Source organism: Myotis lucifugus, unplaced genomic scaffold (genome assembly GCF_000147115.1).
Source record: "Myotis lucifugus unplaced genomic scaffold, Myoluc2.0 scaffold_11, whole genome shotgun sequence".
In the NCBI taxonomy this organism is placed as follows: Eukaryota; Metazoa; Chordata; class Mammalia; order Chiroptera; family Vespertilionidae; genus Myotis; species Myotis lucifugus.
This window is the reverse complement of record NW_005871059.1, coordinates 504,637-521,364: the sequence shown is the minus strand read 5'-3', so window position 1 is coordinate 521,364 and position 16,728 is coordinate 504,637. Positions and strand designations below refer to the sequence as shown.

The 16,728-nt window shown below is 38.8% G+C and overlaps 1 protein-coding gene and 1 non-coding gene across 2 annotated transcripts in view; both read right to left on the bottom strand.

Annotated features, from left to right (window-relative positions):
• The window catches only part of SLC16A10 (solute carrier family 16 member 10), a 69,934-nt gene extending 53,694 nt beyond the window's left edge, over nt 1–16,240 (bottom strand). The window contains exon 1 of the mRNA XM_023750091.1: nt 16,149–16,240. Coding sequence (XP_023605859.1) covers nt 16,149–16,240 — 92 coding nt within the window. The remainder of the gene's footprint in view (nt 1–16,148) is intronic.
• LOC111825034 lies at nt 1,187–1,314 on the bottom strand. The gene has a single exon (XR_002828148.1). It is a non-coding gene; the product is annotated as a small nucleolar RNA SNORA36 family (small nucleolar RNA).
• Nucleotides 16,241–16,728: the final 488 nt, after the last annotated feature.

The window sequence follows — 16,728 nt, the reverse complement described above, 5'->3', positions numbered from 1 at the left end:
ATATGAAACATGCTCAAAGTCACTAATCATCCGAGAGATGCAAATCAAAACAACAATGAGATACCATCTCACACCTGTCAGAATGGCCATCATCAGCAATTCAACAAACGACAAGTGCTGGAGAGGATGTGGAGAAAAAGGAACACTAGTGCACTGCTGGTGGGAATGCAGACTGGTGCAGCCACTATGGAAGGCAGTATGGAGGTTCCTCAAAAAATTGGAAATGGAACTCCCATTTGACCCTGTGATCCCACTTCTAGGAATATATCCCAAGAAACCAGAAACACCAATCAGAAAGGATATATGCACCCAGATGTTCATAGCAGCACAATTCACCATAGCTAAGACCTGGAAACAGCCTAAATGCCCATCAGTAGATGAATGGATTAGAAAACTGTGGTACATCTACACGATGGAATACTATGCTGCTGTTAAAAAGAAGGAACTCTTACCATTTGCAACAGCATGGATGGAACTGGAGAGCATTATGCTAAGTGAAACAAGCCAGTCAATGAAGGAAAAATACCACATGATCGCACTCTTTCATGGATAATTAAGACCATTACAAACTTTTGAACAATAATAAATTCAGTGGCAGAGCTGCCTCAAACGGTTTGACGGACTGCAGTGGGAAGGCCAGGGAGGGTTGGGGGACAGGAGGGAGGGGAGTAAGAGATCAACCGAAGGACTTGTATGCATCCATATAACCATAACTAATGGACATGAGACACTGGGGGGTAAGGGAGGGCAGGGGCCTGTCAAGGGCGGGGGGGAAAAAAGGACACTTATGTAATACCCTTTGTAATACTTTTAGCGAAAAATAAAAAAAAAAAAAGAAACTCAGTTTGGAGAAGGAATTATTCATGTCATTACATGTTTACATAAAAACCACATGTGTGGTACAATAAAGACATGTTCTTGCAGAATGTACCATATATAGTTATATTCAGTGGGATTATTTTTCTGACCAAAAAGCTTCACAGGCCCACTTCATCACACGTCAGATTTCTGCAAGTCTGTTTGATCCAACTATAAAGAGAGCTTATCTTTCTATTTGAAATAAATCAACACAGAGGCCACTGACTCTGTGCAATCACGGTAAAAAAAAAAAAAAAAAAAGAAAGTTTAATTATTAGCATGAACTTTACCATTTCCTCTGCAATGCCAGTTTTATTTTATTTTCCATTTTTATAGGCTGGGAGATAAATGAATACAGCAATGGTTTCTAGCCAATTGTCTCCCAAGCCCATGTTTCAAAGTCCCAACGTTTAATTAACAGAACAGGGAATCTGTCCTGAACTGAACTCATTGACATGCAATGCCAGTTTTAAGTGGAAATATAAATTTAACTCATATGTAAAATCACCTCAATTATGCTAATTTATATTTCATAGCTCATCCGCAGAGGTACCTCAAAGCCAGCCAGAAGAGACAAATTCAAGCCAGACTCAAGAAGGTTGGAATGAGGAACAGAGGGTGTCCCCTGCCTGCATCTAACTCAACAGAGAGCTCCTTTGGACACAAGGATACTCATGGGAAAAGTGCAGATGCTCACAGGGGAGGGGGGGGGCATTCTGCAGCAAGTAAACGCTCAGGCCTAACAGCTGCTGAGTTTTGCCTTGAAACCACCCACTAGACCAAGGCCGTGGGGAGGTAGAGCCAAGGATCTCCCCTGCCAGTTGGCCAGCCATAGCAACCCACGGTACATGAGGGATGCCCAAGGGTCTTTAAAATTCCACACCTGGACATACTAGGTACTCAGACTGGGGGTGAGTTAGAGGCTGACTTACCAAAAATGCCAGCATGCTACCAGAATGGAGGTGGCCACCACCACTACTGCCCACAACACTGCGAGACACAAGTACCTGACCCCAACCCCCCTGAGCTACCTACATCCCCATAGGAGGTAAAAGGTGACAGCAACATGGGCTTCCTCCTCCCCAACATCACCCAGCTACCACCTCAGGTGAAGGGCAGCAGTGGACCCGGGGCAGGGCCCGGGAGGTAGGGAGGCAGAAGGGCACATGAGCCAAGGCCCCAAACCCTGAGCACAGGCTCCATTGTCCCATCAGACTTCATTTACAAAACAAGATCAAATATAAAATTTAGAATTTTAAGATTCTGACAGGAAAGAATTAAACCAAGGATGAGACCCTTCTGAGCACAGAACCCTGCATGAGTGCGTAGGAAGCTGGCCCTACCTGGTTCTCAGCTATAATATGAAAATCAAAGAAAAGGTGGTTAGTCTATAGCTTTCCACAGAGTTGCTCTAAATGGGAATAGAAAAATAACATAGTTTCTCTAAAAACTATGTCCCTCCAAATACAGTGAAATCTTGATAATGCTGGTGCCATAGAACTAAACTCATTCAGGCCTCCAGGGGAACCAGGTGCAGCTCCAACGGGGGGTGGGAAGCATGTGGGTCATTATTTTTACAGGTGACATTATTTGACACGTGGCTCATTTAAACTAGAGTTTTAAGATCACGTGACAATACACATTCCAAATATACTTTGAATGAACAAATAACAGAAATATTTGACAAAACACTCTGTATTTTTCCATCAGAGAAATAAAATTCCTATTTGCCTCATTTCCACATGCACACATTTAAAAAATAATTCCCCAAGAAATAAGCTTTCTTTCAGAGCAGTTCACTGTATACCAGAAGTTCTGAAGAATAAAAATAACCCTGACACCCTCAATCACATTTGATAGTGATTAAAAACTATCAAATCAATTATTTTTTTAAAATCTCACATTGACCACTCAACAGTGATTGAGACAATCCTAGTATCTTGTTCAAATACTAATAATCAGCATTATGACATGCTGTTCATTGCCTTTTTTAAAAGCCTGTCAAATAAGGGGGTGGAAGCCCGGCCCATGTGGCTCAGTGGTTGAGCATGGGCACATGCCTGGGCTCGATTCCCAGTCGGGGGCATGCAGGAGCAGCCGATTGATGTTTCTCTCTCATCAATGTTTCTCTCTCTCAATCCCTCTCCTTTCCTCTCTATAAAATTAATAAAAAAATATTTTTAAAAAATAAGGGGACAGGAGTGGGGAGGAGGAGGTCAATGGGGGGAAAATTACAATAATTTCAATAATAAGGACAATTTTTACAAAAAGAAAACTAGTCCAAGTTGTGTGTGTGTGTGTGTGTGTGTGTGTATTTTTTAGTGGTACTCAGTGCTGGTAAGGCAAATCCTGTCAACCACTGCTGATGGGAATGAAAATTATTACAGTCCCTTTTGAAAAAAAACTTGGGAGTAGATTTTATGAGGCCTAAAATGTTCATTCCTTTGTTTCACTGACCTTAGAGAAATAATTTGGAAAGTGGCAAATATTTACATACAAAGATTGTCACAACAGCATTATTAATATTAGCAAATAAGTAGCAAACATTAGGAAAACGTTTAAATGGGGTTTTGTACATCTGCATAATAGACTGTCATAGAGTCATTATCAATTATGATTATAAATTATGAAGAATCTTTAATGAAGTGACAAAATGCTTATGACAGACTGTAAAGTTAAAAAGACTTAGTGCATAAAACTATATATTCTGTATAGTATCTGTAGTTACCTATGCTTAAGTATTGATTGAGAGATTCATTGGGAAAACACTGAAAGATAAAAAGACTAAAAAACTAAAACTAAAAAACAAAAATTAAAAAGGTGGTCAAATAACGTACAGCACCTACTGGCTCAGCATAGATTAAAGTCATTGGAACCAGTGCTTAAAGTGGTCCACGGAGGGGGGCCAGTCTGTGACCTACTTACGGCCAGTTCATAACAAGATAACTAAAGAAACTAAGAGTGTTTCAAAAGGTGTATAGCAATTTGAAAGGGTGATGTTATGTCTGATAAATCTAATCATGTATAATACAAATAAGTCCAAAATCATTGTATCTGCCTCCTTTTTTCTTTTCAGTCATTCTGGATTGGAGATATGCATATAACAACAGATTCTGATTGGCCTTCTACTTTACTTCCATTTAAGGTATAACATTTATACTGTGTAGATACTCTTAACTATAGAAAAGTGTATTTTGAAAATGTAAAGCTGCCAAAGTTACCTAGCCCTAAATTAGTCTACAAAATAAGTTAAATCTCTAAAACAGTGACATGTGGGCAAATTGCCATCTATCAACTCTAATCTCTGATTTAGGGGCCCATTTTTGTGTGTTTATATATTTTTTTAAACAATGCTGACAAGCACTTTTCACACTTAGTATATGCCTATCAGTAGACCCAGAGGAAATATCTTGATTATTTTTCCAAGAAACTGAGAAAGTATTACACACACAAAAACGAGAAGCGGGGAAAAATGCTTCAGAACAGCGTCAGCGTGTTTCTCTGAATACCAGTGCAAATCTGCAATGTGAAGATATGTGCAAATCAGCTTTTATGAAAATAGATACAGGCATTACAGTTATGAGCACATTTTTATATTTCCAAATATCTCAAGTTAATTTCTATGATGAATATCCCCATTGACATTACTTAATGGTTTAAAGCAACTTGATATTTAAAAAACCACACCTAATCAACTTTAAATGAAATTCCTTTATCATAAAAATTATGAGCGTGGATATATAAAATATTAAAAAAAAGACATCCAAAGTAATAAAAAATAAAGACCAGAAATCCTACCAATACCATGGTTTCCAAACCAATAAGATTATAGTGTTCTCCTGTGGTGTTGTTCAGTTTCCAAAATTCCAAGTCCTAGGTAAGGCCTGGATGTGATCAAGTTTCAGACTACATATAATTTTTTCACCATAACTGTTCTGTTGGGGTTTTTTTCTTTCTTTGAGAGCCAAAGATAACAGCCCTGACACAGTGGGGATAGTAGCAATTATTTAAGTTCCAAATAAATGCATTGTTTTATTTGCTTTACTCACCTCTTTATACCCAGAGGTGAAAACCTGCTTCTTCCTTTCTTATGTTGCTCTACTGATACCCTAAGCACATTTGTGGATTTGATTGTGAAATCTAAATATAACAAAAATATTCATAATTCATTCTGCCAGTACATCATGGTTTCAAAATGCCCCAAATTCAAACAAACAATAATAATAAACACCATAAACAAGGACAAAAAGCAAATGTCAAACTGGGAAAAATATTTGCAACTCATATTACTGACAAATGGCAGTTTCACAATAAAGTAGTAATTCCTACAAGTCAGTTCTTAAAAAGCTAACATTCCAGTACAAAAATAGACAAAGGATAAACCAGACAGTTCACAAAAAGGAAGTACAAATAAGTAACTCTTTTTACAAGAGAACATCTTCAACCTTACTTATAATAAGAGAGAAATACAACTCATAGTGAAATCATTCTTTCTCTAACAGATTGTCAGAAAGTGTTAACACGCTGTATTGGGAAAGTTGAGGGTAAATCGAGCATTCTCATGTACTACTCTTGGGAATGTAAAGTGGCACCAACTCTACGGAGAAAATCTGGTCATTTTTATTAAAATTAGAAATACAGACCAAAAAGGACATTATTAGGTCAAATGACAAATTTGGAATATGGATAGTATATTGTAGAGAAATACATTGTACCCATGTTAAATTTATGAAAATTCATAACTTACAATGGTTATAAAAAAGAATGCCCTTATTTTCAGGAAATACACATGCATTTAGGAGAAAAGGGCCATAATATATTCAACTTATTTATAGGATTTACAGGTATTCTTTATACGATTTTTACATTTTTTGTTTTTGTTTTTTTGTTAATTCTTACCCAGCGATATTTTTCCATTGGTTTTTAAAGAGTGGAAGAGAGGGGGAGAGATAGAGAGAGAAACATCGATGTGAGAGAGACACATTTATTGCTTGCCTCCAAGGCTCGTGCCCTTGACCAAAATCGAACCAGGAACCGTTCAATACTCAGGCTGACACTGTATCCACTGAGCCAAACCAGCTAGGGCTATTCTTACTCTTGCCACTTTCTTTTTTGTTTTTGTTGTTTGTTTGTTTGTTTTTTCAATCTTTTATTGTTGAAAGTATGCCATATGTCTCCATTTTTCTCTGATTGAGCCCTTACAGTCTGCCCCCCAGGCCCCTGCACCAGGCCTTCACCACCCTATTGTCTGTGTCCATGGGTTATGCATATATGCATACAAGTTCTTTGGTTGATCTCTACACACACACACACACACACACACACACACACACACACACACACTTTCCCTCTGAGATTTCACAGTCTGTTCCATGCTTCTATGTCTCTAGATCTATTTTGTTCATCAGTTTATTCTATTCATTAGATTCCACATATGAGTGAGATCATGTGATACTTGTCTTTCTCTGGCTGGCTTATTTCACTTAGCATAATACTCTCTAGGTCCCTCCATGCTGTCTCAAAGGGTAAGAGAGTCTTCTTTTTTACTGCAGCATAGTATTCCATGATGTAAATGTACCAGTTTTTTTATCTACTAACTAGAGGCCTGGTGCACGAAATTCATGCACAGGTAGGGTTCCTAGGCCTGGCCTGATTGCCCCTAACCACCTCTGCCTTGGCCCCCGCCACCGTGGCTTTGTCCAGAAGGATGTCTGGAAGATATCTGGTCTAATTAGCATATTACCCTTTTATTAGTATAGATATAGATGAGCACTTGGGCTGTTTCCAGATCTTAGTTATTGCAAATTGTGCTACTATGACCAAAAGGGTGAATACATTCTTTCTGATTGGTGTTTCCGGTCTCTTAGGATATATTTCTATGAGTGGGATCACTGGGTCAAATGGCAGTCCCATATTTAATTTTTTGAGGAAACTCCATACTGTTTTCCATAATGGTTACATCAATCTACATTCCCACCAGCAGTATACTAGGGTTCCCTTCTTCCACATCCTCGCCAGCACTTGTTATTTGTTGATTTGTTGGTGGTAGCCATTCTGACAGGTGTGAGGTCAGACCTCATTGTTGTTTTAATTTGCAACCCTGATAATCAGTGACTTTGAGCATTTTTTTCATATGTCACTTGGCCATCTGCATGTCCACTTTGGAGAAGTGTCTATTTAGGTCCTTTGCCCATTTTTTAATTGGCTTGTCTTCGTTGTGTTAAGTTTTATGCGTTATTTATATATTTTGAATATTAACCCTTTATCAGATGTATCATTGCCAAATATGTTCTCTTATACAGTGGGCTTCCTTTTCATTTTGTTGATGGTTTCTTTTGCTGTGTGGAAGCTTTGTATTTTGATATTGTCCTTATTTTCTCCTTAGTTTCCTTTGCTCTAGGAGATATATTCACAAACATATTGCTACAAGAGATGTCTGAGATTTTTCTGCCTAAGGTTTCTTCTAGGATTTTTATGGTTTCAAGACTTATTTTAAATCTTTTATCCATTTGGAGTTTATTCTTGTGTATGATGTAAGTTGGTGGTCTCGTTTCATTTTTTTGCATATATCTGTCCAATTTTCTTAACACCATTTATTAAAGAGACTGTCTTGACTCTATTGCTTGCTCTTGCCTCCTTTGTCAAATACTAATTGAGTGTAATGGCTTGGTTTGATTTCTGGGGTCTCTGTTCTGTTCCATTGATCTATATCTCTGTTCTTGTACCAGTACCAGGCTGTTTTGATTACAGTGGCTTTGTAGTATAACTTGATATCTGGTATTATAACCCCTCAAACGTTGTTCTTCTTTCTCAAGATTGCTGTGGCTATTCAGGGTCATTTTTGGTTCCATCTAAGTTTTTGGAGTATTTGTTTTAGATCTGTGAAATATGCCATTGGTAATTTAATAGGGACTGCATTGAACCTACTGATTACTTTGGGTAGTATGGGCATTTTAATGATGTTAGTTCTACCAATCCATGAACGAAATGTTCTTCCACTTGTTTATATCTTCCTCTATCTCTTTTTTTAATGTCCTGTAGTTTTCTGAGTGCAACTTTATTTCTAATAAAAAGTTTCTCAAAGTATGAAGAAAACATATATCCTCTGACTCAGAATTTTCACTTTTAGGGAATGTACCTAACAAATTTACCAACATATGTTAATAATTTATATGCATAAAAATTCTTTATAACATTGCTTGTAACAGCAAAAGATGTTTGCCAAGGACAGATAACCTTCTCCATCCCCTTAATCTTGGCTTCACTGAGACACACTTGGCTCCAGTGTCACAGAAAGTCCCACTCCTGACTTTTTCAGCATGCCGCCCTCCAGGAACTGTTTGGATTATTCTCATTTTTGGCTTTGTCTTCCTGGGGTTCTGTTTCCTCAGTCAGATCTAAACCCGATTCTCTGGTTGTGTTGGTTAGGAAAGGAAAGTAAAATTAGGTGCTGATACCTATGCTCAACTTCACAGCTTCCTCCTTAGTGTCTCCTTGTCAGCAAACATCACCTGAGGTCATTCATCGATGGGTGCCAGACATGACTGAGTGAATGAATAAAGAGAGGTTTAAAGCTACCACAACTTTCATAAAATTTATTGACCAGGCTGTACTTTGTCTTTACCATTTGCATTAGTTTTATTTTCCATCATAATTACATTTCTAAAATTAGAGTAGATTGTTAACAAGAAGCCCTATTAGGCCAATGGTCTGAATAAACAAAGTTTGTATGCAAATGTTTTACCTTCAGGTAGCAATATGCATTTATTTTATTATTTACATAACTTCAGTTACTTTACATACTTTTGTGTTTATCATTTCTTTGGTGAATTATCTGTTCATGTCCTTTACTTATTTTTGTTTTGGGATGACAGTCTTTATGAAAACTGTAATTTAGGATGATAATGACATCAAATCCAACATCTGTCCTTTCTGAAAAAGTGGCCCCTCAAATGTCAATAATTTGGCTCCGCTCTCCCTTTCCTTCCTTCTCTCCTTGCAGTACAATAGGAAGGGCATTAGATTTGGAGTCCTAAGACATAGGGTCATTGCTGAGTCTCTGGGACTTACTTACCCATAAAGTGAAGGGGCTGGATTAATTGGTCAGCAAGGCTCTAAAAGTCTAAAACTTTTTCCATCCATTCATCTTTTTCTACTCTCTCAATCATGACCAGCCCCATTCTACCTATGATGGCAAGATGATTGCATTGTGAATTAATTATGGGACGTTTTATTTGGTAGCCATAAATCAGTGGTCACGTTAAAATAAAAAAGAAGCCCTGGCCAGTACGGTTCATTTGGTTGGGCATTGTCCTCTGCATGGAAAGGTTGACAATTCGATTTCTGGTCAGGGCACATGCCCAGGTTGTGGGCTCGATCCCCAGTAGGGAGCATCCAGGAGGCAGCAGACCGATGCTTCACTATCACATCAATGTTTCTCTCTTTCTCCCTTTCACTTCTCCCTCTCTTAAAAAAAAAAAAAAGAAGAAGAAGTGTAGAGAAAACAAATGATCCTTCATGTCATGTAGAATCTTAGTTAAGATTCTACAATCTCAGGGTCAGACTTTGGCTCTTTTGAGGATGTTAGTGACATTATTGCAAATAAATAGCTTCAAAGCAAATAACCAAATATTGACTAACCAACATAAGCCAGTCACAATGGCTTTGATCCTCCCACTTTTTTTACCAATCCTCTTCAATATTCTGATTTCCACACAATTGCACTAGGCCAACGTTATTCCAAAAGATAAAATTAAATAATCAACATGTGCATTGCTAAAGCAATCTGGCTTAATATGTTTTAGTTTTATCTTCAAAGGCCCACTTACTTTTTGTTGTTGTTGTTGTTAATCCTTACCTGAGGATATTTTTCCTTTGATTTTTAGGTAGAGTATAGGGAGGAGGAGAGACAGAAAGAGAGAAACATCGATGTGAGAGACATATCAATTGGTTGCCTCCTACACAGACACGACCAGGGCTGAGGATCGAGCTTGGAACCAAGGTATGTGCCCTTGACCGGAATCGAACCCAGGACCCTTCAGAAGGGCCAATGCTCTATCCACTGAGCCAAATTGGCCAGGGCAGGCCCACTTACTTTCAGTTTCCTAGCATCCCCCATCCTCCATCTGCCATTTTCTTAGAGACACTCAAATTTTTCTTTAAAAGATCTGCCCACCCCCAAAAAATTAAGTATAAGTTTATTTTACAAATGGTGAGGTAAGAATTCACTCAAAATTCTATTACCATCCTAATGCAACTCTTTTGTTTTTCTCTATTCTCTTCATCCTTATTCACATTCATGCACATTTTTAGTCATAGTCATGTGGTATTTCCTGCTCTTTTCATCATCAAACATTTTCCATGCAGCTACATGTTACTCGTTATCGTTTGTAGTTGAAACAATTCATAAAGTAGACATTCACTATTTATGAGACCATTATTTATTTGATCATATTGGGGATGGGGGACACTTAAGTTGCCTCCAAAGTTTTACTTTCTTACACAAAGGTATAGTGAGGATCATCATGCATATATAGCTGCTTCTTCTTATGAGTCATCAGGCAACCTCCTAAGGAGTGAGATTCTAGGTGAAGAGGTGTGACTGTACTTCACAGTAAGTACTATAAAACACCTAAGTGTGATACTAAAATGATATTATAGGATATGAAAAGCATTCCTTTTTCATGGATGTAGAAGGTAAAAGGTCTCTAAAGTAGTGTGACAAATCAAATAGCCCTTTCAGCCCCTTGATTCCTTACTGCTTAGGGCACAATAAGCAAACATTCTACTACGGACCTTTCATCTGGTGATAGGAGGATAAAACTAAAACACTCTTTTTAGGTTTCAGTAAAAAAAAGTTTGTAAGTTTCATGACCCTACTTTAAAAGTGTCTCTCAGATTTCTAGGCATGACGGTACTTATTTTTGTTCAAATGTACAATAATTCTTTTTCTCAAGACCTGACTCCTCTCTAGACATCTTATAATTCATAGTCATAAATGAATTAATAAATTAATGACATTAATAATGAATAAAGGCCCTGGCCGGTGTGGCTGTCAGTTGGAGCATCGACCCTTATACCAAGAAGGTGACAGGTTCGATTCCTGGTCAGGGCACATACCCAGGTTATGAGTTCGATTCCCAGTAGGGCACATTCAAGAGGCAACAGATCGATGTTTCTTTCTCACATCGATGTTTCTCTCTCTCCACCCCCCTCCCTGTTCCTCTCTATAAATATCAATTAAAAATATTTTAATAAATAAGTTTTTAAAAGAATAAGGGAGCAACCAGACAAATGACTTCAAAGGTACATAAAAAAATATTTTCTTACTATTTACTTACTTATTTCTTACTATTAACAGCAAGAAATAATGCCAACCAATCCTATTCATTCTGTAACATCTTGATTATTAACTACTTTCCCCTCTTTTTATCATTACTAATATATGATACATCTTTTAATTCATACACAAAAATGGAGACATAGAAAGCCTCCCACCTTCCAACAACAACAAAACCCACGGCTATGGTATGACAGACATAAGAAAACGCCCGAAGAAACCCCAAAAACACAAAATCAAATAGGATCCACTACATATAGGCTTTTGCAACTTGTATTTTATGTAGCTTTTAAATATATACATTTCATTATGAAATATTTACAGCATACAGAAAATTATAGGAAATCACCAACCAGCTTTGTCTAATCTTAACCTTTTGCAATATTTGCTTTAAATTTTTAAAAGTAAATCAAAGAGTGGAAGCCCCTTGTGTGGCCCCATTCTCTATTCCCCTCCCTCTCTTCATAGAAATAAACTACATCCTGAATTGGCTATGTATCCTTTCCAGGCATGTTTTTATATTTTTATTACACAAGTATGTCCCAATAAAAGATATTTACCTTATGTTTTCAATTCTAAGATCATATTTTGTTCACATTATAATATCTCTAAAATTGAGATACATCTTACAATCCATAATAAAGCATTACATCACAACTTTATCTGCAGGTTTTCCCTTTTTCTTGGGGTACATAAAATAATGGTGCATCTAATACCATAGTGTTTTAGAGTCTATGAAATGTGGTAACACTGATTTACACATATTAGACATTCTACAGCTTCATATTTTCACTCAATACTATGTTCTTGATATGTACCAATGTTGTTACATGTATGCAACATCTTTAAATGTCTTAATTCACCATTATGTACCATAGGATTAGGAGCCCACAGGATAAGGAGGAAATCCTACGCTTACTAGTGGAAACGGTAACCATTATGTTCAAATGTGTGTGCTTGACTAAAATAAAGCAGAATAACAAACAAGATGGAAATAAGGGGTGGGGGAGGAAGGAAAGAAGAAAAACAAAAGCTGTTTGCTTGATTTGTAAGGAGCTGGGGACAGCACACATCTGAATAACTAAACATGACAACTCAGGAATAAATATGATGACAGGAGGAACTGTTTTCAGGAAATCTGTGCTGTTGCTACTCCCGAGCCCAGCGGAGACGCAACCTGCTCCTGTCAGCCCAGCAGGCACCAAGACCACAGATCCTGCCTTTACAGAGCTAGCTCCTCTCACTAAAGTGGGCTGAACACCAGCATCAAGAGCGGGCAGGCTGCAGTGACGGAGACGGAGGAGAGACAAAGAAGTGGCATTTACACATCCGCAACTGAGATTGCAGCCTCGGTCTTTGTTTCTTCTGATTCTGCTCCTCCCTCTCCTGCCACTTCCCCTCATCTCTCCACTCCCCTCTCCTTACTCATTTACATTTTTCTTGCTAGTCTTTAGTTGAGGACGTCCATTTCAAAGACCTATGTCTACTGTCTGTCTGTCTGCTCTCCTACACACACACACACACACACACACACACACACACACACACACCATAGTAACTCCTCAGTACTCGTTTTAGCTTATGGAGTGTAAAAAGGGCAAGAAAATGATAGAGCTATAGCTCCTAATAGCCTTTTCTGTTCTCTTTCCATTTGAACTAAAAATACTTTGCTGAAGGCAGTTTTTTTTTTAAGGGCATCCATAGGTGTTTTTTTTGTTTTTTACAAATACACACTGAACCTTACATTTCAGAATCAGAGGACATATTGTAATTACTGTTATAGGAATGCATTATTCATTAATTAATTCTTATATGTGTATTTTGCCTCTTTACCTCCATTTAACCATAAGCCACTTGGGAAAAAATGATACTGCTTTCCTTATCTAATACCAGTTAACAGAGAAATGCCCATATCAAGCATATTTTTTATTGATTTTAGAGAAAGGGGGGAGAGGGAGAGAGAGAGAGAGAGAGAAACATCGATGTGAGAGAGAAACATCAATTGGTTGCCTCCCATACATACCTCAACTGGGGATTGAATCCACAACCTAGGTATGTGCCCTGACCTGGAATCGAACCTGCAACCCTTTGGTACAGAGGACCAACGGAGCCACCTGGCCAGGGCTTAAGCATATTTTTTAAAGAAATAAAAGTATAACCAAATTAATTCACAAAAGTAACTGTAAAAGAAAAATAGAATTCCTAAATTAATTTATGAATAAACTTTATCTTTAACAAAGGTAATATTTTAAACTCTGGTGTATTATATTTAATATAGGGTAACAGAACCAAACAGCCCCAAGCCATTTCATTGCTTTGCTTTCTCCAAAACATTACTGTAAACCATAAAATCCACTGGTGTACTGGTGTTTGGAGCATTCTGCAACTAACTTTCCTGTTACCTGCTGACATATTTGAAGTGATTTGAACATAAATTATTGGAACATTCTTTCAACTCTCAAATTTGATTAACTCACTTCCTGTCAAGTTATCCTAATTAAACTACAGTCTTCAGGCGTCAGGGTTACTGCTGCCAATTCTGCACAACCATTTGTTTAGTGCACAATCTGCTCTAATAACCTCCAAGATGAAACTGCAAATATAAACCCTTTTTTATTTCTACTAATTAACCAGACACTGGAATGTGCCATGCCCTGTAATCTGTATTAATGTGTAAATAGAAGTTTTGCCTACTTCATATAAAGCATACAGAAAGAACTTACTCAACAAATAAATTTCTTCACTGAAAGACTTCCATTGTTCAGAAAGTTCACTGAATGCCTACCATGTGCCAAGCACTGTGCTGGACAGTACAGATATCACTGTCAATATGACAGACATAGATAGCCCCTGCACATGGACCTTATATGTCTAGTAAGGAAAAGAGAAACTAACAAAGAATTAGAACTAATGCCACACCTGTGCCTTGCACAGCACCTGCCAAAGTTAAGCTCAGTACATACGATTATCAATACCTCCATTTCAAAAATACAAATACTGAATCCAGTAAAGGCCTATGTTGAATTTACAAAGCAGGAGTGATACTAAGGGAGGAAAAGAGATGGCAAAGTCATGTTCAAATTAAAATTGTAGTATAGCCCGGCCAGTGTGGCTCAGTGGTTGAGCATCAACCTATGAACCAGGAGCTCATGGTTCGATTCCCGGTCAAAGCACATGCCTGGGTTGCAGGTTCAATTTCCAGTGTGGAGCATACAGGAAGCAGCTGATCACTGATTCTCTCTCATCATTGATGTTTCTATTTCTCCCTCACTCTTCCTCTCTGAAGTCAATTAAAAAAATGTACTATAAAAATAAAATTTAGTATAGTGACGATGGGCATGCAACATTGCCAATGTACTTAATGCCACTGAAATGCACACTTAAAATGGTTAAAATGGTAGGTTTTATGTTACATATATTTTACCACAATATTTAAAATAGCACCAAAAAATTGCATTCGGTTGTTAAATGTTTCATCAACTTCAGCAAAGACTTAAAACATATAAGTACTTCTAAGTCTCAGAATGGTGTATTCTGAGGTGGAGAGAGGAGGAAGCCAGTGGGAAACTGACAGAAACACGAAATGGCTTTGCTTCGATTCTCCTCTAGCCTCATATCAACTGTTCAGTTCACTTTCCCTGCTCACATATTGGGCTCAAAACAGTTGAGGGGGGAAAAGCCACAATCTTAGAAACTGGTTTCATTACAAATTCATGGTTTCCAATCTTGTTTGAGTTCTATCGACCCTTTTCCTTATCACTAATCAGCTCCCCAACCTTTGCCACTCTCTTCAAATCTGCTACTCAACCCCACAGGCCACACTTAACACAGAGAAAACAAAGGCCGCCTCCTGATCCTCTCCAACCTACCTCCACTTGCTCTGGTCCTTACTGTCTTCTCTCCAGGCCCTAAACAGGTGGCACCTCTGGCAAACCCACCTCCACCTGCTGTGCTCGGGGTTTCCTTGTCCCAGATCTGCTCCTGAACCTTACTCCATCAATTAGCCACTTGGTAACTTGACCTGCTCCCTCTCCACAGGCTCCTTCACCTGAAACTACTCCTGTCTTTAACAAATTAAATTATTACCCTCTCTTGACCCAGTTTTCCTCTAACTTCCACCTTATTTCTCCCCTTAACGGCACTTCCTCACTCCTTACCAGCCGTGGGCAAACTACGGCCCGCGGGCCGGATCCGGCCCGTTTGAAATGAATAAAACTAAAAAAAAAAAAGACCGTACCCTTTTATGTAATGATGTTTACTTTGAATTTATATTAGTTCACACAAACACTCCATCCATGCTTTTGTTCCGGCCCTCCGGTCCAGTTTAAGAACCCATTGTGGCCCTCGAGTCAAAAAGTTTGCCCACCCCTGCCTTAGCCGGTACCCACATCTCTACCTCCCATTCACTGTTCCATGGACCATAATGAGGCCCCACACCGTGCACGCCGAGGCCAAATAGTGTACACTGCTAGTCTTCAGTGAGTTCCCACTGACTGGTTTCAATGGGCCCTCTTCAGTCATTTATAAAAATAGGAAATCTCAGCCATGTTTGACTGTTGACTGGCAGTGCCACCAATCACCCAAGTGAAAAACTTGTCCTTCCAGAGTCCTCTCACTATTTCACCTCCTCATGTAGTCTCAATTCCTTTTAACTAAATATATATATACCAGAGGCCCTGTGCACAAATTTGTGCACAGGTTGGGGGTCCCTCAGGGTGGCCTGCGGAGATCGGGCCCCAGCTCTTGCACCCAGCCTCGCAGCCCCAGCTAGCGCACTCAGCCTTGTAGCCCCGCAGCCTCATCTGGCATCCCGCCTTGGCCTGGCGCTGCCCCCTCACCTGCTTCACCATCTTGCCTGTGGGGCGATGAATCAGGGCTGGGCCCCCCCACCCAGCTCCCTCAGCGCCTGGCCCCTGCTCACACCCGCCTTGACCTGGTACCACCCGCTCACCTGCTCCACCATCCCACTGAGGTCCAGCTCTTGTCGGGGCCCATTGGGGCCAGCAGTGCCTCCACTGCCACCAGCTGCCAGCAACGCGTCATGTTCTGTGCTGCCCCCTGGTGGTCAGCGCACATCATAGCAAGCGGTTGAACGACTGCCCACGGGGACAATTTGCATATTAGCCTTTTATTATATAGGATAGTATTATCCTCTTGTGAAACTTAAAAATATAGAAAAGCATATAGAATAAAATTTAAATAACATGAAAGAAGTGAAAATATATGTCCACACAAAGACTTGCACACAATGTTCCTAGCAGCACTATTTATAAAAAGCAAAAACCGAAAACAAGCCAAATGTTCATCAACATAAGGATTGATAAAAATTGTGGTAGACATACAACAGAATACTACTCAACAGTAACAATGAATAAATTACCAAGACATGCAAAAACATGGGTGAATCTCAAAAGCATCATTCTGAGTAAAAGCTAGACATAAAAGAAAACATACTGTATTATTTTATTCCATTTACAGAAAATTTTAGAAAAAGTAAAACTATAGTGACAGAAAGCAGGCCAATGGTTGCC